Raw genomic sequence first — 23,941 nt, 5'->3', positions numbered from 1 at the left:
GTGCGAGAACCAGCCGATAGATGGCGTGAATCTTTATTATTGTTTAGCGCCCTCTATATTTATTACTTTTTCCGCGAGACGAGTAGGTGGTAGCCTACACGATACACAAGGTCAACGAAAAATGTCGTAATAAATTCGTATTTATCAATTATTTAAACTAAGCTGTGTCTGAAATTAAAAATAATGTCTCGAATGTTAAATTCTGTGTTTAAAAAGCATATAAATAATCCTAAATTAGCTGGAGGAGTAGCAATTGCACTGGCTGTAGGCTTCGGTGTTCAGCGATATCGAAACAGAGAAGACTTGGGCAGCCTCAGCAAATACATTTTCTCCGCGGACACTTCGAAAACAAAGACTACTGTAGGAGGCCTAGGCAAAAAATCCGAAGAAAAGGGTGTTAAAGATACAGAAAATGAATCGAATGCTGAGAGTAAAATTACAGGAAATAGGTATATATCTTCAACAACTGTTGGACGGTTATTTTATTCACGTTTATTAAAATTATTAAGAATTATTATTCCCGGAGTGTGGACCAAAGAATTTGGTATTTTAGTACTTCATACTGCTGCCCTGGTTACAAGAACATTTCTCTCTATTTACGTTGCTAATTTAGATGGAACCATTGTCAAATCTATCGTAAAAACAAATGTAACAGAGTTCGCTGTCAGCCTTATAAAATGGCTTCTATTGGCCGTTCCCGCGACCTTTATAAACAGTTCAATACGGTTTTTAGAAAATCATTTAAGTTTGGCATTTCGTGCACGACTTGTTGCGCATTCTTATAAAATGTACTTTAAAAATCAGACGTACTATCGCGTTAGTAATTTAGATAGCCGTCTTGTAAATGCTGATCAAAATTTAACAGAGGATGTGACGATGTTCTGCCAATCCGTGGCGCATCTTTATTCGCATCTAACCAAACCGATATTGGATGTTATTTTGATGTCGGGAGCTTTGATGCGAATGGCGGAGGAAGGCAATGCACATACCAGTATGTCTCGTATCCTTGGCGTTACTAACCTGATAGCCACTGCTCAAATCCTGCGAATGGCATCCCCGAAATTTGGTCGACTTGTTTCTGAGGAAGCTCATCGCAAAGGCCATCTGCGGTTTATTCATTCTCGTGTTATCACGAATGCTGAAGAGATTGCATTCTATGGTGGTCATGAGGTTAGCATTATCAATGTTTTTATATTTATAAATTTACATTGCAATAACCTGATTAATATGATGATTATCCTCATACTATCTGTATCTGTATGGCAAGAGTGTTTTTGTACTGTAAAAGGTAAAAATATATCAGTTCCTGTACTGTTTTTAATGTTATATTGTTTTGAATTCGAATAAAGAAATGAAAAAAAAAATTACAATTCCTGATTATTACAAGTTTCATTGATTAACAGTAAACACTTCTAATTAAACATTTTAACTAACTTTATGAAAGACAAATAATTATTGTTTTATTCAGATTGAACACAGCCAACTAAGAAAAGCATTTAATTCTTTGGCATCTCAAATGCGTTTAATATTTAGTAAACGTCTTTGGTATGTCATGTTGGAACAGTTTCTAATGAAGTATGTGTGGAGTGCTACTGGTCTGGTAATGGTTGCTATTCCTATTATCACTGCTACAGCCCCAGACATGCCAGGTATGTAATAATATTGATTATATAACATTTAAATAAATTTGATTGGACAATTGTGGGTCACATGGCGTGGAATAGTACGCACTATTTTTAAATTTTAAACATTTTAAATCTATTATTTTGCAGATGGTGAAGAAATAACAGGTTCTGAAGAGATCAGCTTAAGAACAGAAGCGTTTACTGTTGCTAAGGGACTGTTGCTATCGACAGCTGATGCAGTTGAAAGAATTCTATCATCATACAAAGAGGTACATTTGTACATGCACTTTAGCTTGTTGAGTACTGGGTTCAAATCCTACTTTCCTGCCACAATACCATAGACTACCTACTGTACGATGGTTATCAATATTAGTTAAATACTGATTTTTATACAAAACAAGGTTTAACAAAATTATTAATTTCTCAAGGTTACTGAACTGGCAGGGTACACAGCGAGAGTTTCGGACATGTTGACCGTATTCAATGATATGTCCGAGGGTACATACGTCAGAACGAGTGTGACAGGTGCCACTAAGTCAATGTTGGAACATGCATCATTAGGCAAAATAGAAGGTCCATTGGAAATAAAAGGTTAGTTTTTATACTAAACTAAACAGACAAAAAATGGTTAATATATATCTCTATATTTGCAACCCAAGGTGTCCCCCTGACAGCACAAGGGCAGTTCTAGGGTGTTGCCCAATGTTTTTCTAAGGCTTGGCCAAGTATGACATCATTAGTCTGGCAGGTGATAATTGTATCATAGTAGACGGGAAGTGTATGTCTTTAATTTATTGAACTCATTTCCTTCATGCAATTATAGAAACAAGAATATTCTGACTTCTGTCTAAATATTTCACTATATTTTGACAAAATCTTACAAATCATTTTCCATCTTTTAATTGACCAAGTTCCTTACTGCTCAGTTCTCCAGCAAGTGATGATTGTATTCTACAATACACACCAAGAAAAATATTGCTCACTCACTCCCACAAAAACTGCACTTTCTATATTTCTCACAGACTCCCACATAAACTGCACTTTCTACAGATTTTTCTTGAAACAATGACAAGTTTATAGAGAAGATTAACAATATGTTTAAGCCCATAAATATTTATCTAGATAGAAAATAAAGCAAACATGTTATAAAATTATTAATAAAAGATATGATGACGATGGTAGTATGTGGAAGGGCGTGGTTTATAGACAGCTCCAAAATATCATTAACATTTATTTTGAAATTTCATCAGTTTTTACTCAATTTCTGTTGCACTATGCAAAATAACTTGATGTATACAAGTATCAGCAATTCACAAGTATGGCATTCTCACAGATGTTTATCATATGAATTCCTTTTTTTAAAAATGTGGAATAAAATTAATTAAAATATGAAGGTGTTAATTACTAAATGTCATGATTAATAAGTTTGATATGATGTGTTACAGGTGAGGTGCTCAACACTGACATGTCAATAATAGAGGTTGAGAAACTGTCAATCATCACACCCAATCGGGATGTAGTCGTGTCAAATCTGACATTTAAGGTAGGGGCTGATTGTCATGTTAACCTTATAAAAAAAGGGGGCCAATGTACAGTATCGGAAAAAATATTTAAAAAAAATACACAATGATGATACAGATTTTTTGTGCAATTGGAAATTCCAAATGTTGGGCCATATTTCGAGTTCTTTGCTAGATGGACCAAAAGAGAACACATGATGTGAACCATCCAATCAAATAGTGGCTCAAGTTGAATAATCAATGTAGTATTGCTATTGAATACCATCTGACACAGATGAAGCAAAAATGGCCATTAAATCACTCATTTTTCTCCTGTAATCTTAGACCGTCACAATCTCTGTGTCTCGACTGTTTATGATCTTGAAGGGATGGGGATAGATTCTAAATTGAATTTTTCTTTAGGTCAGAGTTCAGCCCATAAAAACTTTAGGACATGAGTTTGAAATGGCAGATTTATTAATCAATTGTATGAGCTCCTGTCATTGTGTCCCTTGAGAATGTCTGACTGATGTTTTTCAAGTTAAAATATGAATTTAATTATCTATGTGTTTGCCAACTTTTTCAAGAGTTGTTTGACTGATGAATTGTCTTTTTATGTCAGGTAGAGGAAGGCATGCATTTGTTAATTACTGGGCCAAATGGATGTGGAAAAAGTTCTCTGTTCCGAATGCTATGTGAGCTTTGGCCTGTTTATGTGGGTAAATTGACCAGGCCTAGCCCTAAGCACATGCTTTTCATTCCACAAAGGTTAGTTAAACTTGCATTGCAACCATCCAATCTCTTTAGGGAAAAAGTACTGTACTGTATGTATTATTAACATTAATTGAGTATTAAAAAAGATGATTTATTTCCCACTCTAGTCTCAAACTTGTTTCTTCAATCTGTTTGCTCTTTTGATAATGCTCTAGCCGGGGCTTTATATAATCCATTGTTTGACCATAGAGATAAATATCTCTATGGTCTGACTGGACAACAGATATTTTCATGCTCAATGTGGTACGGTCAAACAGCACTAGTGTGTTTCATGCCAAATCCTTGAACCAAATTAATATGAAATGAAAATGAATACATAGTTTTTTTTACCTGTGACTTCTGCAGACCATATATGTCACTGGGTACGCTAGCTGACCAGGTAATATATCCAGACACTGTGGAAGATATGGAAAACAAGAAAGTTACATACAAAGACTTATATGCTATCTTATCATTGGTTCATCTGCAACATATCGTAGCCAGAGAAGGAGGTAAACTTTAAATTTGTTAAACCTTATTTGTTTTTATACCATAATGATTTGGATCAATTAAAGACTGTGTCAACCCTCTTACCCCTATCTACACTATCACAATTTATGTGACATAAAAATGTGATGTTCCCATATATGGACATGATGATGTCATATCACTACCATATTTGAACTTATTACTACCATATTTGGGCACATCACACTTTTTTTGTCAAACTAATTTGATAGTGTAGACAGAGCTATTCTTGATGTAGAGTTGACAACATCGAAGACTAGACCAAAAAAAACTATGGAAATCCCTACTCTACTTTTATGCCACTAAGTGTCAAGTAGGCACTAAGGTCAAGTCTGTGGGGTGGGCCTTGAATAGATGTACACCGGAAAACACCTACTCACTTACAATAGTTACACATTGCAAAGTATTAAGCTTAATAATTGTGGTCTTAACATAAATTGTTAGCATGCAGATTTCAATGTAAAGTACTAGGAATTGTCCATGGTTGTCCAATACTCTTACTTATCAGATTATTGGTTTAAGAACGGCACAACTTCTGTATGTATGCTTCAGAGTAACTTGAAATAAATGTAGTGTCTTTGGTAAAGGACATACAGATCAGTGCGCTGTTGTTATTTTATAGGTTGATGACATATAACAAGGATACAAAACTAAGCACAGGCTTATAAGTCATTTAGTGTTAATAACTTTACATGGCAGTTTAAGACCACCTTCATTTAAATTAAGTTTTAATGGCTTATTTCATAACAAGTCAATTCAATTTTAATAGTTTTCAGATCTGAAACATCCCATATGTTTTGTAAAGCTGTCTGCAGGGGCTAGCCAAGTTCCTTAATGTCAGTATAAATTTCTGAAGTTTTAGACAGCTTTTAAAAGTTCAAATAAAAATGTTCAAACTATTAATGTATTATTAAATATGTTATTCATACATTAGAAGCATGGGAAAATAAATTGGACAAAAAGAGGGGTATGGTACTCACTCAACACATTTAATATCAAAATATTGTTTTAAATGTTAATCATCATAAAAAAAAAGATAATAAATAGGAAACAGATGCCCTAGAATTAAACAGAGGCTATGTCAATGAAAACAGGTTTTAAACGGCCAGATTTTTGTCTTCTTTCTTTTTGCACTAGTTTTTATTTCGTTTAAAATACTTTTATTTCTTTATTGAGGCAAAAGTATATGTAGAGTACAAATAATGTAGTTTAAATAATAAACGATAGATACTAGTTTGTAATATCATGGAGGAAAAAATTCAATTAAAATTATTTTTTTCCTCCATGGTAATATAAAGTTGTTTTTTATTTTAATAAACTTTAACAATTTTATTCATGATGAAAGAGATCATTTTGTGTTATGTGTAAAACTATAAACAGAATTTATAATATAAATGTATAATATTTTCACAATATTTATAATGTTAATGATAGTGACCATGGAGTATACTCCATGTAGTGACTGATAGATACTAGTTTGTATATAAAGTTGTTTTTTCAATAAATTGAAGTTTAACAATTTTATTCATGATGAATGAGATAAGACTGTGTTACTGTACAGCATATGTAAAATTATAAATAAATTTATAAAATAAATTTCTAATATTTTCACAATATTTCTAATGTTAATGACCCGATATATTTGTCATCCACATCTGTAACTTATTTCCATCTTCCTGGTCAGGGTCACAAAGTGGAAGCGACAGGAAAATTGTTCCCAATCCAAGGTCATACTCAGTATCTTATCAATTCTAATTTTCTGTATTATTTCCCTGAGTACTTTACCTTAATGATATTGGTCATCAATATATTAATTAGATTATCATTTTGATATCTATTTGATAGGATGCAGATTAAAATGTATCAATGGGCTGGTTTTAATTAGGGTGAGGGTTATCCTAATTATAGATACCCTAACTAGCTGTTTTTTTAATGTCTTTTTCATTTTATCCTTTATTATGTTTTATTATATATAATGTAAACATGTATTGTATTTAAATTATTTCATTTCAACTAATTTGATAGTTGATTTAATGGGAGGCCAGCGTTTGAGTGCAAAGCTACACAATGCATGTGATTTTGTCTATCTACCCTGCCTATGCAGTTCTTTGATTCATATACAATGCATGTGTTTGTACATAGGCTAAAGTTATGTATTCTTTTATAACTGTAGGCTGGGAGGCAGTACGTGACTGGAAAGACGTTTTATCTGGAGGGGAAAAACAAAGAATGGGAATGGCTAGGCTGTTTTATCAAAAGTAATTGTTTTTCTTTTAATTCATTTTTATTGACTATTATTCCTTTTTATTGAATTTTATTCATAAAATTAAATAGAAATAAATTAGAAGCCTACTAGATGTTAATATAAAAGTTGAGACAAACTTAGGCCTAGTGTTTATTGTAGGCTAATAGTAAAACCATTATTAATACTCTGTCCTACTTTTTTACCTTACTTTCCTTTACTTGTGTACATAAATGTATTAATTTCCTTTATTATTTATATTTATTTATTTTATTTTTCTTTATTTTCTAGGCCAAAGGTAGCATTGCTTGATGAGTGTACAAGCGCTGTTAGCATTGATGTTGAGGGTAAAATATTTCAGGCCGCAAAGGACATTGGTATCATTATGCTTACCATCACTCACAGGCCATCACTCTGGTAGGTAGAATGTTTTAAGTACTTGTACTTGTTCAACTTTTTCATTGTATTGCTAAATAAAATAAAATTAAGTCATTTTTATAAATAAGTTATATCTTTCTTGTTTAATAAAATAAAACATACCAGACAATTACAAGTGAAACATTTGTAGGGTCTCTCTAACCTGTAATTGTATTCTTCATCTCTCTGTACAACAAATAAGTCAAAAAATTCCTGACAAATGTGTTTATTTGTAGACAGTGAATGATGGTAATATATCTATCAAATCCCGCTTCTAAAATAAACTAGACCTATCTTTAGAATTGACCAACAAAATACGACAATTCATTATATATTATTAAGTTGCCAACTTAATACTTGCTAAACGGGCGTTAAAAATATTATATTGTCATGAACTTGTCAGTGACTAAGTTTACATTGATATATGCTTGTTTAAAATTGTACATAAATTTATTCTCTTGGGAAATGGTCTTGTCGAATCATCACTTTTCTTGATCTGTGTGGTACATTCTAAATATGGAAGCTAGTATGTTATTGAATATAAAATGTGTGATATGGATCCATAGGGATTGATTATTATGGATTGGTAGATTGAATGATTGATGAGCATGAAAACAAGATTAAGATAATTTTGGTTAAGTTTTAGGACAAGTCTTGAGACATTTTACAAAAACAATTTTCCACAAATTCATTGTTAACGTATGCACAAAATGCAGTTATGCATGTTCAATTTAAAGCCCTAACTATTGTCCTAAATAGGAACTTACTCTTTTACTGCAAATATTCTTTTATTCATGTAGGAAATTTCACACTCACTTGCTGCAATTTGATGGGGAGGGAGGATGGAGGGTAGAACAGCTTGATACCGCTACAAGACTAGGCCTGAACGAAGAGAAACAAAAATTAGAGGTGCAACTAGCTGGTATACCACGGATGCAGCAACGCTTAAATGAGTTGTGTAGGATCTTAGGTGAGGATTCAGTACTAAAGACTAAAGAGGTGAACGACCTGCAACCATCATTTTCAGAGTTAGAAGAAGCTTAAAACAAGAATTTCACGTTTCAAAATGTGGATGTGGTATTGATTGTGTCATATTCTATTATTGCCATCCAATTGTATGTTATATAATTAACAAAAAGACAAAATATTTCCTAAAAAATTAAATAATAAAATGTACAAATGTTAGGAATGTGTCAAATTGTTTGGGTCAACCAATATCACCAGCTACAAACAAGTACAGTACAGTCACTGCCAAAATGTTTAATATTGCACTCCTATGGTCAAAAAGTAATTGTTTTTAGCTATCATACCTTTCAACAAAATATCAGTGGTTGAAAGTGTAAATATTGATACTAGCCATGGTACATAACTTCACAGGTTGTTTGCCCCAGAGGGAAATTCCTGGGTTTCCAGGCATTGTGTAGTGACCATTGAATGGTGTAGTAATCAGGGCTAGAGGGTCAACTTTTTTATGTAGGTCAGAAGCCTACACGTTTCTATATGTCCGGACACCCTAAGGGTGTTTGCACAAATATTATTGCCGAAATGATGGATTTACTAGTTGTACAGTACTTTTTATTCAACATTTATTCTGCTAACTTAAAAAAAAATGTTGAAATTTCATCTATATTGTTATAAATTTAAACTGTAAATATTGTACTGAAGTATGAAAGCACATAGAAAATTAAGTCTTTTTTGTTGTATTGTAAACATAAAAACTAAATTCTTAACAAAGGTGTCATTAATATAAAAGTTAATGATAAAGAAATTGATTACTCATTATTTTTAAAACTATAAATGTTAAATATTATCAGGCCAAGGTGATCTAAAGAAAACATGTCAGATGCAATCAAAATAGTTAGTTTTAAAAAGTTGGACTTACGCCATGGATGTCTGTTGTAACATTCGGTGACCTTGACTTCATTTTCAAATCCACAGTTAGTCCTTTCCTGAAAAATAACAACAGGACACACCCACGTTGGTGGTATTCAATCAAAAGTAATAATGTTTCATTTGTGTAACGACTTGCATGCAGTGGCGGGTCCAGGATTTTGAAATGTGGGTATCAAGGGCAAAAGTGGTGAAATTAAGTGCTGAACTTAATATGATGCCCTTAATCTGATGTCTTATTTTCTCTGGCTGGTCCACTGTTCCATCCACCTTTGATTTGTTGGATTATTATTGCATAAGTATTGGGTCACTATTTTAGAGACACCATATTTTTTTTTTACCATATTTAATGAGGGTGATCCATCCAGCAATTGCTGATCATTAGGGACCCTCAGAGGTTTACACGATAAACATATACACAAGATGCTCTATATGAACAAAGTCTTATTACAAGTCTTTGGGAGTGGAGTTGTAATTTTGTTCTTAGATCCTGACATGTGACGGGACTTGAACCCAGGACCCTTGAGTGGTAGCCAAGCATCATAACCACCAAGCCACAACTGTGTGTTCACATTACTAAGAATTGCTTTGCCATCAGGAATGGTGGAATTATAATTAGAATAATATATGGAACTGTCAACAACTTTCTTATTTATTTCAGACCAAAATTATTTTATTTTGTAAAAATTATTGTGCTTTTAAAAATTGTATTTGCAATACTTGATGATGATGATGATGATTTTAATCTATACAATCATGGATGAGTGTAGTTTCAATCTTTGGAAGATTATAATTTCACTCTCCTGATTAATTATAGTTTATTATATGCCAACTCATTTTAATCAAAAAGATTCAAAATTAATTTTATTTAATTAATGTTTATGTATTGATTACATTAAATTATTTTATAGTAGTTAATGGAATAGTATTATTATTATATTATTATTGATTCAACCTTGCAATTTACAAATTGCCTCTGTTCACACTACAGAAATATGTAATTGCTACATGCTATTTGCAGCATTTAGTTTGATAATTAGTAAAGTTATTTTGTTGAGTTAAAATTTAAATAAACTTCTAGGCCTAATTAATAACTATAATACTAGTACATCCTGTGGGATAAACTTGTTTAATATGTGTGCAATACAAAATTACTTGAATACATGATGTGGTGAGAATGTCAGATTCAAATCAGAGAGGTATAAACATAATTGTTATACCTCCCTGTTCACCTGTTCTTTTGTAATGTATTTCTCAATGATACAGTAACAACAATTAATTAATATAATTATTAACAATGCAAATCTCTTGTTTAAAGTATATATAATTTGACTACAATGTTCTGACTGCATGTAATTTGGTTGAATAAAATATATACAGTAATTATTAATTTGTTGCATTGTTTTAGTTTATGTGTTGTCTGAGAAGACATTATTTTAATACTAAAAAGCAATTACGTAGGCCTAATTGCATTTCTCAGAAGTCTTATTATTTTCTTCTAAAAATGTCTACTGTTGTGATAACATTAATTCAGTGAGTTTTCGTTATATTTGAAACGATAAAGTTTGCTTAAGATCTAGGCCTAAGTCTGTGCCTTGTTCCTTGCTCACTCGCGCCTCTAAAACGTACTCGCGCGTACGTAAGTATTCTTCGGATGGACTAAGTCTAGGCTAAGGCCTAGGCCCTAGGTCCATACATAAATAGACCAGAAATTGAATAGATTATATCAACATTTACGTATGCCTGACGCTATAGAAGTAAATCAAATATTTCTCATCATAAGTTAGACAAGTAATAATTAGTAAATGTATAACAAAAAGGCATACTTACTAAGTTAAAACTTTATAAAAAAATTTCTTCCACTTCTTTTTGAATCGTAGCGCGCGTACACCTCGTGTATCGTCTGATTTTCATGTGGGGGCGGGCTGCCGCCGCGCGGTGCATGATGGATGGACGGTTGTTTCTGATTGGTCAATAGTTCAAACATTATGAATATGATTATGCATATTACAATAACTTGCAAACAAAGTAAACACTTTTCCGTGCGCGTATAAATGTAGTTGAAAGTACGACCGGTTCATTGTTGCGTTTAACTTTGATAATATGTTGCGCTAATATGTTACGATTACCATATTGATGGAAATAATCTAGGGCCTAGCTAAACTAGTTCATAATAATCCTAATCGTCAATGGTACTCAGTAAGAGTATGACTTCTCCACGCCAACAATCTGTTTTTCATCAACTTATACTGTATATATCAACACCACGGAAGCATAGTAGCAGGCGCCTGTCTTATTAAACGTTTTTGAGTCATTGGTGATATAATATTCAGTACAGGGCTGGATATAGCAATAAGATGGGTAAAAATAAGATGCATGGTTAAAAAATTAACATTTGAGTCATTTGAAATATCAAACAAACAGGAAGTAAAGACCTGGGTGAAAGAAAATATGACAAAAAATAAAGATATCAATATTAACATTCTTAAATGTGAAAAGCAAACGTTGTATATCATACAATTACTTTACAAAACTCAATGGTATACTGACCGTTACCTACTGCACATGCAACGTACACGGACAGGTAGCCATTTGAGAAGTAAAACTTAAACTGCAGAATTCATATAAGCTAGACGTTTACATACTGATGGCCAATACCTATCTATTAAGTTAGCACACGTTTACTCAACGTTTCAGGTAGGTACGGCCAGTAAGAAAAAGCCATTGAATTATCGGGTCGAGTAGAAATAGTACAAGTTGGTTTCAAACGGAAACAACAATAAGGAGAAAGTACGATAACCTGACAGCACAATGTATCACGATTGTTGTTATTTCGCATATATTTTCTTCTTGGTGGTTTCTTAAATTTATACAACTACATTGTAATTAGGCGTATAGGTCCCCCTAGGATATATCATTCTTAAAACAAAACAGTGTAGGCATACGTAGGGCGTATCCAAGTACCTGTCACATTTTTTTGCTGACTATAAAATCTGCACAGCACAATTTATCACGATTGTTTTTATCTCGCGTATAGTTCAACGTTTTTGATGGTTTCTTTTAAAATTTAAATAATTACATTATAATTTGGTGTCTAGTAACTAAAACTATGTCCCCACGGACATTCTTAAAACAAAACTATGTAGGCATACGTAGAGCGTATCCAAGTTATACCTGTCACCTTTTTTGCTGACTGTAAAATCAAAAATCAAATTGGATATGTTTGGAAACCTCGTATAATTTCACTTCAAGATGTCACACATACAATAAAATTGTAAGAATAATGTTAATGTTTATGGTACTATTACAAATTCAACCACCATTATAAAATGCAATGTTTATTCAGTTTAGGAATTCTGTATTAAAATAATCATCATTACGAACAACGTGTGAAGCATTTGAAAATGGATACTAGAATTCGCCTCTGGTGTCTTTTCACAAGTAATCTTTCTAAACACTTACATCAACAAACATGGAACTTTACTTCCGAAGACATTTAACCTTATGGCATCGCTTAAGAAGCCTGTCAATCAATCAATACTCTGTAATAATTAATACATTAGTAACTTCATTAAGATCTATTGTACAAACATTACCTTACAATATCTTGAAGCGTTCAGAATTCGTTGCTGCCTCTGATAATATGGAATAATTAATAAATTAGTAACTTCATTAAGATCTATTGTGCAAACATTATTACCTTACAATATATTGAAGAGTTCGGAATTCGCCGATGCCTCTGCTGACTGTCTGCTAATATGGAATAATTAGTATTATTAGTAATTTCATTAAGACATATGGTGAAAGTATACCATACCTTCTCAAATCATGAGATTTCGAAGTTAGTCTTAAACTGTGCTACTGTGCAGATTATTATTGAGAAATAACTTTAAAATTCACGAACTGCAGTTTGGGTAAAAACAAAGAAAAGAAAAATTTTAACAGTACCACCTAAAAACTACTTCTAGCAGAAACAGTGGTACAGAAAATATACGGTATTAAATATACCGTATTTTAAGGATATGCAACAGAAACAGGGCCATATACATCATCATCACCATTATCGTCTTCTAATTCGTTGTCAATACCTGTAGTAAAACATTTGTGACGGCTCTCTGACAAAGATGAACAGACAGAATTATGATGCGCTAACGTATTTAATTTCAACGCTGCATTCTTGTCATAATATTATATCTTTCAACAAAGTTTACAATTATATTTCAAATATTTAACAGTAAATTTTGACTTCAGCGGCGCTGGTACACGTTAGCGGAATGCTCTCAATGTAACATCTTGTTTTTTTAAATGGTACCACATATTAAATGTGTTACCTTCACTTTGAATAGATTAATAAATGCAAAGATGACTTTTGGAACAATTTCGACGCCGCATACCGCTACTGTCAAAATCTACCTTCACTACCACTTATACCGTACTGTACCGGTACTCCTGAGATGGTCACATTTTAACTACCAACAGACATATACATATAGATATATTATTAAATTCACTTAAGTATAATGATGATAAATCATCGTATCTGATTACAAATCTATTAACAATATTCACAATCATTCTCTACAATATTATACATTTCATTAATTTATACGGATTAAAATATATGTAGATTTATTGTAGGTTCATCACCAATATCCAGAATAATTAGCATAATTACAGGTCATCTACTAATTCGCAAGTGACGTCACGATATACACAAAAGTTACGCGCGCGTTCAATCGTTGATGACTCTGTACTTTGAATTACTGATTATGAATCCTCGATTCATATTTACATCACGGAGATATTGATTAATAATAATAATGTAAATAGTGACGTTTGAACTACATAGCAGAATGTACTCACTATCTCAATATCTTAATCGAGTTTACACCTTTTTTTAAATTAAATATTTTATCATAAGTTGTATCTTAATTTCATACCAGTTTGTCGCTCGACCTAAGAGAACATTATTGTTATTATTACATATGTTGTAATTTGGCGTCGCTGTATGTGGTTGCAACTGCAGCTGAAGATAATCAGTGAGTCCATGATGTCACACGATTACGTCAATACCACTGGAGAAAGTTAATGGCGTAACAGCTGACGTAATAGCCTGGGCAAGACTCACATTTACGTAGGTCAGGATCTTACACGGTTAGGTAATTAAGCCTATAGTTTCTTCATTCAATTTTAAAATGTCTAGGGTTAAGGTAGCTTAATTGTGCATTGCATTTGGGATGAGACCTTAAACCGGTGGTCCTGGTCAGTGTTTCATGTGTTTCAACTCCTAAGTAAATGCACTGTCTTAATTTTTCGATTCGAACCTCATACTACCACGATCACAATATCTTTACTAAATAAATAAACCGTTTCTTGGATAAATTAGATTTAAACATTGAAAAAAAAAGAAGATTGATTCATTATTTACATCAAATGGTGTATGTGTATCTTTTTTTTTTACAGCAAACATACCATATTGGAAAAATGCCCACAACCTACAGGCCGTACGGTTGGACTCGTCCAAACATCCTTTCACACGATTTGAACGCGCGGGGTCGTTTCCATACGCAGCCTTCCATTTCTCTGTAGACGCAAGTTCCAAAATAGTACGCGCACGTGTTACGAGATGGCGTCCATTCACACTGCGTGCTAAACTCAGTCTGGTTGAATGTTTTCAGCAACCTTAATTTTGATTTCTTGTTTTTGTTTTTCTTGCTTTTTTTGTTCTTTTTCTTCTGTTTTGATTTTTGATTATATTCTTTCTTTTCTTCATATTCGTTAACCTGAAAAACAAGTAAATAAAACTTGTGATTTGACGATTAAGTTCTGTCTATACTATCAAACTAATGTGACAAAAAAGTGTGATGTGCCCAATATGGTAGAGATATGCCCAAATATGGTAGGGATATGACATCATCATGTCCATATATGAGCACATAACATTTTTTGTCACATAAAGTTTGATAGTGTGGACAGATCTTTAAGTTGTTGATATAGGCCTATCTTTTTGCATATGTTGTTTTCAAGTTTTATTCACAGGTGGTATGTACTTAATCTAATATTGTGAGACCACCCTAAAATCAATTACAGTATTAATAATTTCAGAGCGGAAGCATTACCTGTTATCAACCAAAAGTCATGCACGCAATACTTTTTATAATTGATGAACTTGAGAAAAACGTTTGTGTACTTTTCTACCGCTGCGGTATAAGTGTACTTACTTTGCAATTACAATTACTCGAATAAATTCCTTTCAATCCTCTAAATTGTTGCCGGGTTATCTCCGGATATTTGACGACCCAATGTTCATTGAGAACGTTTAATCGTCCTTCGAACATCTTGGTACGAAGTACATTTGCATACTTGGAATCTGGAACACTGTCACTGTCGATGTGACCTTTAAAATTAAATTTAAAGAATAAATAAAATAGTTATTATAAACATAACTTGATATGTATAAAATGTTTTAACGCTCATTTTAAAAAGTACTGTACATGAGAACTAAATATTCGTTAATATGAAGCAATAAAAAGAAAAAAAATCTTCATCAAACATTATATTATTTTGAATAAAGTTATCATCTTTTTCTTTTTACGAACGTTGATGAAACTTTTTGGAAAGTTTCTTCGAACAAGGAAGCATTAAAAAGAAAAATATCATAATCAAACAATTATATTATGTTAATTAAATAGAGTTATCATAAATAGTTGTTTACAAACTTTTGGAAAGTTTCTTCAGACAATAAAAATGAATTAATCCATAAAGTAATTTTTTTGGTCGAGTTTCTAGGTTCTGCCCAAATTTGTTTGGTACTGTTTCAGTAATTAGTAAGATTTGACGTGAAGTCATTCCTACACAAATAAAAATAATTCTCACCTGATAAAACATAGATACTGTTTACATCCAAGTTATAGTCTGTAGAGAATATTTCTACCAGCTTAGAGGTTGTCAGTAATTCATCACCTTTGTAGATATATATGATACGCGCCAAATGTACAGACGAACCTTCTTTTCCATACTTTCCAAATTTGGAAAAAACGCGATCCAAAAGTTTACTTTCCCTGGCAACCTTGTCATCATCATCAACACCTTCTTCTGTTGCCGCCATTACAGAACTCAACATGGCGTCTTCCTCAAAAGTTTCCTGTTCGGTATTTTCATCAAAACCAAACTCTTTGAAATTATCGAGAAACTTTCTGATGTATTTTTTGCTCAGAGGACATGATTTTGCGCGGGAATCTAAAAATGAGTTTCCCGCTTCGTCTAACTTGGCCCACATGTCGTCTGATGTTGTGGGTGTGTCCTTCTCTATGCAGTGCCTCAGAATGTAGTCATACAATGATGTTGTCTTTAGTATTTTAGCTCGTATTACTGTAAAGAACAAAAAATGAATATATTTAATTTCAACGATAGATAATAAAACAGTTTTGCATTGCTTGTTTTTCTTATAGGCCTAGGCCTAAACTAAAAAAAAAATTCTGTACGCATGGGGAAAAAAAATTAAAACAAATTGAAATGTTAGCAAACACCAAATAAAATCTAACCGATCATAAATAATACTTTATTGGAGACGGTGTGTTTATTTGTTGTTCATTTATGGTACGCATTAAACCCGTTACTCACCCAATGCTTACAATACAATTCTGCTTAAAGTATAAAAAAAAAATTACTAAAAAACACCAATACAATTTTGCTATTATTGGAGACGGTTTGTTTATATGTTTTTCATTTATTGTACGCATTAAACCCGTTACTCGCCCAATGCTTACAATACAATTCTGCTTAAAGTAAAAATAAAAATATATATCTGTAGAGTCGAGACAACAATATTGCACCTTTGGGCTATGTGAACGCGTGAACGAAAGTTGAAACTGTGATTTGGGAATAGAACTGGGGATATGAGGTGTGATACATTGGCAAGGTGCGCAGGCGATGACAAACACGTCCACACTATTCACACTTAACCTCAAATCGATTAATAACACAATATTGTATATAATACAGTTATGATTCAGTATTAAGAATAATTGTTGTGTAAACTTGAGGTCGATATTTCGACACCTCGCGACAACTATCTGAGAATATATTGAAATTGAAAGTGTATCACAGTTCGGTTAGGCCCTAATATAATTAGTTTTAATTTAATTTGGTTATACCTTCTATAACTATAATGCTAACTTGTATTTTGCTTAATTAAATTTGTTTGTTTGACTTGTTGATGTGTGTTGTATTCCTTTTTGTATTGGTATACAACAAGCAAATATATTCGTTTAATATTTCCGACAGAAATTTAAAGTTGTTAAATGTATTGCTTAAACACGTTATGAAAGGAAATAACACCTCGCATTTGTAGTATCAAAGTTATTACAAGAAAATGAGTTGACACTCTGTGCTTTATCAAACTCACCGAATTAATTTAAACTTATATTGAAAATGCTCGATGTAATAAAATATACCAATTGGCCTTCTTTCACGTGAATAGAATGCAGTACTTGTGTGGAGGAAATAAGTAACAGACATACACACATTTGTTCACTATCCGTCAACGGATTGTATCGGTGACTGTACGTGTATAGTGTACTGAAGAGAAAGTTTTTTTTTAAGTTTATATACTCAATGATTCTAAAATTGCGTAATACTTTCCATATTTACCCAACCGTCGAAAAAAATGAAAAGTGTGAATTGTGATAAAGATCTAGAAAGGCACACATTTTGTTCAACATCAGTCAACAACAGAGAGCATAGGTTGAATCGATGACTATATGTATTGAAGAGAAAGTTTGTTTTATTGTTTATTCAATGATTATAAAATTCCTTAACAATTTCGAAAAAAAAAGTTTCTACTGTGAACTGTGATAAAGAATATAGAGAATGTGAAACTTCTTATAACTATTGTACTGTATTACCACCTCAGATAATACAGTCATAGGCGTATTACTAATATACATTTGGAGCCATTACTTGAAATATAGCATAATATCTCTTCAAAAGTCACAAGACACGAGAATTGTTGAAGCAATCAACACACTTTGCGTTAACTGACAAATTAGCCATCATAATATAATGTTTAAAATAAGACCACTTTTGTACAGTATGTATGTACGTAGGCCAATTGTATCGTAACGTTGAGCAATGGAAAACATGTTTTTCTCTAACAGTATATCACATATCATAACTCGGAGCTAATCCAATTCCATTAACACATAGGTGGCCTACTGACCCGACCAAGTTTGACACCCAACATCTGCAAATTAATATTGATAGTTTCGGAATGAAAAAATGATAATATTTATATATAAAAGTGATTCAGGGCAACACTGTATACAAACAACAAAAGAAAAAAAGAAAGTAAAAAGTTAAATTTCAGAAGATAAAAAATGTCGATTGACGCGAGCGGCACCAGATCTTCTCGGAAGACGAGCGCGGTTAAAACATTCAAAGGCGATTTAGCCATTGACGTGTTGAGTACGATGACATCAATCGTAAATAAATAGTGTTAAATCATAGAGGCAGACAGTAACATTTTATTGTTAGTATTTCATGCAAAACGGGAGAATTCCACCAAGTTATGTTGTTCTCGCCAAGGGAAGTGCGAACGTTCTGGTCATTAGGTGTAAGGAAGCACTTATTCTATGGGATCAGTAGGTGAATAGCCGTACTAATGATGTTATTATTTTGTGACGTGAAACATCATGTACATCGATTGTTATCGATTGAACAGGCATTAAAAACTAAGTAAATATCTAGAAGGGAAGATGCATCTAACGAATTAGTTTTAAAATAGTTAAAAGACTACAAATTTCACGCGCGCGACACGTTTACGCCACAAAGAATTACATGCATTGACGGTACGCGCGCGTACAAACGTTGATGACATCGGCACTACTTTGTACGTACACATAGTGACGTCACTGTTATTTTAAAACCATAATATTATACATTATCTTCTTTTCCTTTATTAAGATGACTATGCAAGTTATATTTTTGCTCAACCAAGGTTGGTTGTGTTTTGTATGGTAGACGATTGTATAAAACAATATACACAGTTAAGAACAATTTCTATGTTGGTATCGACATTGTTGATAAAGTTAGCTGGTCCGTAAATCATCAACTGAAGGTGGGTTGGTAATATAACCCATTGATTTACATTAAAACGTTTTATTTACTAATGTTACTGAAAACCACCCACGATAGAGACTTAGTTGTAACATTATGCGATCTTAACATAATTTAGTGTTTACCAATAAAGGTTTCATATTGTTCAGATCCCGAACTAAAAAGGCGTAATGAAGTTAGTTACTGACATAGGTCTAAATCACAGGGACGTAATAAAACTATTTGCGGGTGTACATCTGAATGACACACGTCATGTCACGTCATATTAAACGCGTTATAGACCACCAGAGTTGAGTATACAGACTATGGTACGCCAAATATCGATTTAGATCACAGATGATAAGGGAAATCATATCTGCATTGATAATTGAATATTAAAGACATGATAAACACGACTAATTTTGAGTATAAGCAGTTTAATGCCTCTTTTAAACACACGGCTCGAATCTCGAATTTGTATCGTAAAATGTTTACACCGTGCATTGGAGAACATTGTTGACGCATGTTGCTCGTGGCAAATATGTCATTTGATTAGACGATTGTGGGTCACATGGCGTGCAATGGTACATAATATTTAACGATCGTCTATAGAATATTTTACAAATTTATTAATTCGGCGTTCCGTACGCCAGTTGCACTTTTAGAAGTGAAAAGTGATTTGATTTTTTGTCCGTGGTTCAGCACGCCACATGTTCAGAGGCTTTTTGGCAATGTGAGACCGAGTAACAGCAGGGCAGAACTAACATTATATTGGACTCAATAAGCCATCATGCCATAATAACTTAATTACCGTTTGCAACTGCTAACAACCTGGTAGGTAACGATGTTAGGTCTCGGATTGTTTGTCATTTTGAATACTGTTTAAATAGTGAAGTTTGTTGTAAGTTCACATTACAGGGAGAAGTACGAATTAAGTGTAATAAACAAAGGAATACAGATATAGTGTCACTACCTACCATTACATTTATAACAAAAAATCAAAGAACAAAATAAGCAAAAACCGAATCAAAGTACATGAATTAATATAAAATCCATAGGCCTATAATAACTTACTTACGAAGAAGTTTTGTTTGGTAGGCTATAATAATTGTGACAGTTGCGAACTTAAAAAAAAAGACAAAATAACAACAATTATTTTGTTGTTTTGTTAATAAAGGTTAATGGAATTATGAAAGCAGATTAAAGTATAGGAAAATAAACGCAATGTAAGCTTTAATGTCAAGTGTCTGATCATTAGTGAATTCAGTTGTTACTATTAACTAAATCAAAATACATTTCATTTTGATTAATGATACGATGACTCTTATAAAACTAATGAATCTCTTTAACTCGTTTTTAAACAAACATGAGTGACGCATGGATGGAAAATGTGACGTAAAGCTCAATTCACACTATGACACAACGCAAGAATGACGTAGCTTACGCGCACCGTAAATTGACCAATTAAAAACGCGTATGATCACTGCTCAATCATTCCGTGTATACTGAGATGATGGACGTGAATAATCTGTTTTATAAATTATAGAAAATGCGGTGGCTTTATACGACACGCTCTTGCGCATTTCAATTTACCTTCAAACTGATGGTAAAAGAAATTACCCTTTCAATTGAAACCACACAACTTTTAAAGAGGTCTTAAGTCACCCTTGACTTATAAATAAAGGTGTTTATTAGGGACAAAAACTCATTAAAGATGTTCTGGCGTATCGTATTCAATCATCAGCAACACTAAATCTACAAAGACTGATTCACATCGACGACAGGTGGCGAGGAAAACATTCCTCCAATATCAAATCGCTCTTTTTACCCTCGTAGATTTATTTTGTATATAGGCATTTTAAAATTAAGAGTTTCAATATGGGTGAAATGCTCGTTTCAATAGATTCATAGTGCGTCAAAACACTCTAAAGTAACCCTCTTTGTATCCCAAAAAACTGTTTCCATTTGGGCATAGACTGACCACATGTGTTTGCCCAAGGTCTGATGCATGATATGAAATAAATAAAAATATTAAATAACTGTTTTAACTATAACCGTTTACTTCATTGCATAACCATTAACAACTAGCAAATTATTGTTTCCCAAGTTGATCATGTTTATCAAAACTCCTCGTCTAATATGCCTGAATATAACTTTACTTATTAAAGTTGAGCCAAAATCCTGGTGGTTATTTATTTATATCTCTTAATATGGGTTAAGTTTCACCTGATGGTGAGACCAAAGCATGTTTTGAGAAAGTACTATAGTAAATAGGGATTTCATCACGAATATCATGAATACGAAACAGCAACTTAATACAACGATACTAGAATCGCGTAGGAATGCATATGCAACCTATACTTTCGGTCGGTACAGACTCCAGCAGACAAGCTCAATTTCAGCGTTTTGGGACCACAAATATTTGCGTTAGGACTTGTTTGAACGCATCTTCATTGGCGGTAGCAATCAAAGGAGTTTAGTTGCATTCCAAAGTTTAACGAGTTTTTGATTAACCCTAACAATCGCTATAGGAATACAAGTATTTGCCAAGTGGCACCACCGTGTGAAAGTACATTGATCAAATTAGTTCGTTCGTAAAATTGAAAAAAAATAAAATAAAAATAAAACCATTTCATTGGTTTGGTAACAAGGGAATAATTAGTTACAAAAGTTTGATATTGATAATAGATACTTAAGTATATACTTAAAAGTAAGGAAGTTTAAATCCACTTCAAAATAAGGCCAGGAAAGAGTGCTTCAAATGTTTATAATAAAATAATCTTTTATAACGAGGAATACATTTATTACGTAATACCTTTCTAACTGATGGTCCTTTGGCCAATTCGGAGGTCATCATTTAGATATCATACTCTGGTTTAAAGGAGGAGTATCGGTAATTCACAAAACCTGCTCCCAAACAAGCGTTGTTATCTCAATATTGTTATTGTTCAAAAGACTCCATTGAGAGATAAAAAGGTATTCCGTTTTATTCTTCTTTATACTACAGTAATACCTTCTACATATATTCAGGTTTTACTAACCAAACTGTGATTTTCCAATAATTCTTCTTTTTTTTTTAAGGAGTATCGGTAATTCACAAAACCTGCTCCCAAACAAGCGTTGTTATCTCAATATTGTTATTGTTCAAAAGACTAACTACTTTAATTCCATTGGGAGATAAAAGGGTATTCCGTTTTATTCTTCTTTATATACTACAGTAATACCTTCTACATAATATTCAGGTTTTACTAACCAAACTGTGATTTTCCAATAATTCTTCTTTTTAACATTGCAGTTGTTTAAATTGATACGTTTTTACTTAATTACTTTTATGTCAACATGCTACACTTTACGACACCTTATAGTATTAAAAATGTGGCACAGTAGCACGACACCATAATTGCTCGTAATCCGCGCGAGAAGGGTTCAAATCTCCGGATTTTGTTTTAATAACCGGGATTTTAGGTTAAGCATGATGCTATACTACTTATATTTAATTCTTCTTCTTCTTCCTTAGACTCGTGAGTAATTAAATGTATCTACAATTTGAAATTTACATACTTAAAGTAAACATAACTTACCAAATTGCCCATCACAGTATTGTGTCTGTGGGTGGATCTTCAATCTCTGTGAAGGATTACACCCATGCACAGATAAACACATAAACAAGCAAACGAAACCTAACTTCCACGTTATATCCATTTCTAACACAAACAGTTAATTTCTAAAATCCATAAAATATCCAGTATAGGCTTATAGTTCCAAAAATGTTAACCTTGATTGCGTTAACAAAACACTCAATAAATTCTTGGATAAATAATAGGTCCGAGAAAAAACGATTTTATAACCAAACAGTCTTCAGTAAAACTTGACAATGAATGAAGTTGTATTTTTCTATCAACACACAGCAGACGATCGACCATTCGAGTGACCTAATAATACCGCCCTCAAACAACTCATGAAGTACTAACTGTATCAAAGATCTTATAGGCCTCATTATACGTATGTGTAGAACATTACTATACACCTGTAGATAGTTTGTTATAGTACTGCTTGGACTGATTTTGGGTAAATATCGACTACTACTAGGAAAGGACGCGTTTCGGGAACAGGGTCTGAAACACTAACTGATTAGTCTTCTACTAGCCTATAAAATAAGCATTTGGAGAGCGAATCAAGACTAGAACTAACTGAACTGAAAACTTGCGACGACTTATTTACAAAATCCAATAAATATTTGTAGCATTCTGTTAGGAAAAGTGATTATTTTTCTGCTGATTTGGTTATATACCAGCAAATAAATAAAAGGCCTATTAGTAAATACGGGTTACTATAGGTCGTGCATTACGGTGCTGAGTAGAGTATTCAATCGTCGCATCGGAGATTAGTACCGCGGCGGTGGAGTCCCTTTGAATTACGAAAGCTTCCGCAGCAACCGGCTGATTCACGCGCGTAGGACGACGTCATGTTGAAAGATGCAGTAAGGAATTGACCTGTATTTAATAGTTGTGACCTTAATTATAATTATAGCAGGTACTTTATATATCAGTATCTTTCGTACAGTTTATTTCCACATAAATTGCATTCAATATTAAGTGGTCTCGTATCATGCTTAATGCCAATTTACACAGACGAGCGGTAACAGTAAGCGGAAACCGCGTAGTTTGTCCTACGTACGATCTGTATCTATCCTGAGCAGAAACCGCCCGTCCGCTCCGCGTTGTGTGTAGGTCTTTATCTATTTTTGTATTAAGTTGCCATGAGAAAAACCAATTTCAAATATTTCGTTTTGACAATAAAGTTATCTTGTACCTTGTATAAGGAATAACATAGATTCTATATTTTTATCACCGTTACTGTGAAAATTGGCCATTAGTCTACAATCCCGGTTA

At 32.9% G+C, this 23,941-nt stretch overlaps 2 protein-coding genes and 1 long non-coding RNA gene across 3 annotated transcripts; 1 reads left to right on the top strand and 2 right to left on the bottom strand.

Moving 5' to 3' along the window:
• Window positions 1-96: 96 nt before the first annotated feature.
• Window positions 97-8,739, top strand: LOC144856022 (ATP-binding cassette sub-family D member 2-like). Its single transcript, XM_078713998.1, has 10 exons — window positions 97-1,170; window positions 1,469-1,649; window positions 1,773-1,894; window positions 2,054-2,216; window positions 3,071-3,168; window positions 3,747-3,892; window positions 4,244-4,389; window positions 6,579-6,663; window positions 6,939-7,064; window positions 7,865-8,739. Exons 1-10 carry the CDS (start codon window positions 184-186, stop codon window positions 8,106-8,108), a joined length of 2,298 nt encoding a protein of 765 aa, XP_078570124.1. The 5' UTR covers window positions 97-183; the 3' UTR covers window positions 8,109-8,739.
• On the bottom strand, window positions 4,250-10,823 carry LOC144856027 (uncharacterized). The gene is made up of 3 exons (XR_013614897.1): window positions 10,785-10,823; window positions 8,947-9,013; window positions 4,250-4,293 (listed from the first exon to the last, which is right to left on the bottom strand). It is a non-coding gene; the product is annotated as an uncharacterized LOC144856027 (long non-coding RNA).
• A 2,269-nt stretch (window positions 10,824-13,092) lies between these two features.
• Window positions 13,093-22,912, bottom strand: LOC144855521 (uncharacterized). The gene is made up of 4 exons (XM_078713408.1): window positions 22,631-22,912; window positions 15,831-16,325; window positions 15,176-15,351; window positions 13,093-14,737 (listed from the first exon to the last, which is right to left on the bottom strand). Exons 1-4 carry the CDS (start codon window positions 22,749-22,751, stop codon window positions 14,450-14,452), a joined length of 1,080 nt encoding a protein of 359 aa, XP_078569534.1. The 5' UTR covers window positions 22,752-22,912; the 3' UTR covers window positions 13,093-14,449.
• Between the last annotated feature and the right edge of the window lie 1,029 nt (window positions 22,913-23,941).

The sequence above is a fragment of the Antedon bifida genome, chromosome 11 (assembly GCF_963402885.1).
Source record: "Antedon bifida chromosome 11, ecAntBifi1.1, whole genome shotgun sequence".
Taxonomy (NCBI): Eukaryota; Metazoa; Echinodermata; class Crinoidea; order Comatulida; family Antedonidae; genus Antedon; species Antedon bifida.
The sequence above is the reverse complement of the archived record's forward strand: the minus strand, read 5'-3'. Positions and strand labels throughout refer to the sequence as shown.

Coding starts and splice junctions, on each gene's coding strand:
- LOC144856022 (XM_078713998.1), top strand. CDS start 184: ATGTCTCGAATGTTAAATTCTGTGTTTAAAAAGCATATAAATAATCCT. Junction 1,171..1,468: donor CATTCTATGGTGGTCATGAG/GTTAGCATTATC, acceptor TGTTTTATTCAG/ATTGAACACAGCCAACTAAG. Junction 3,169..3,746: donor TGTCAAATCTGACATTTAAG/GTAGGGGCTGAT, acceptor TTTTTATGTCAG/GTAGAGGAAGGCATGCATTT.
- LOC144855521 (XM_078713408.1), bottom strand. CDS start 22,751: ATGGATATAACGTGGAAGTTAGGTTTCGTTTGCTTGTTTATGTGTTTA. Junction 16,326..22,630: donor ATACTGTGATGGGCAATTTG/GTAAGTTATGTT, acceptor TGTTCTTTACAG/TAATACGAGCTAAAATACTA. Junction 15,352..15,830: donor CAGTATCTATGTTTTATCAG/GTGAGAATTATT, acceptor TTAATTTTAAAG/GTCACATCGACAGTGACAGT.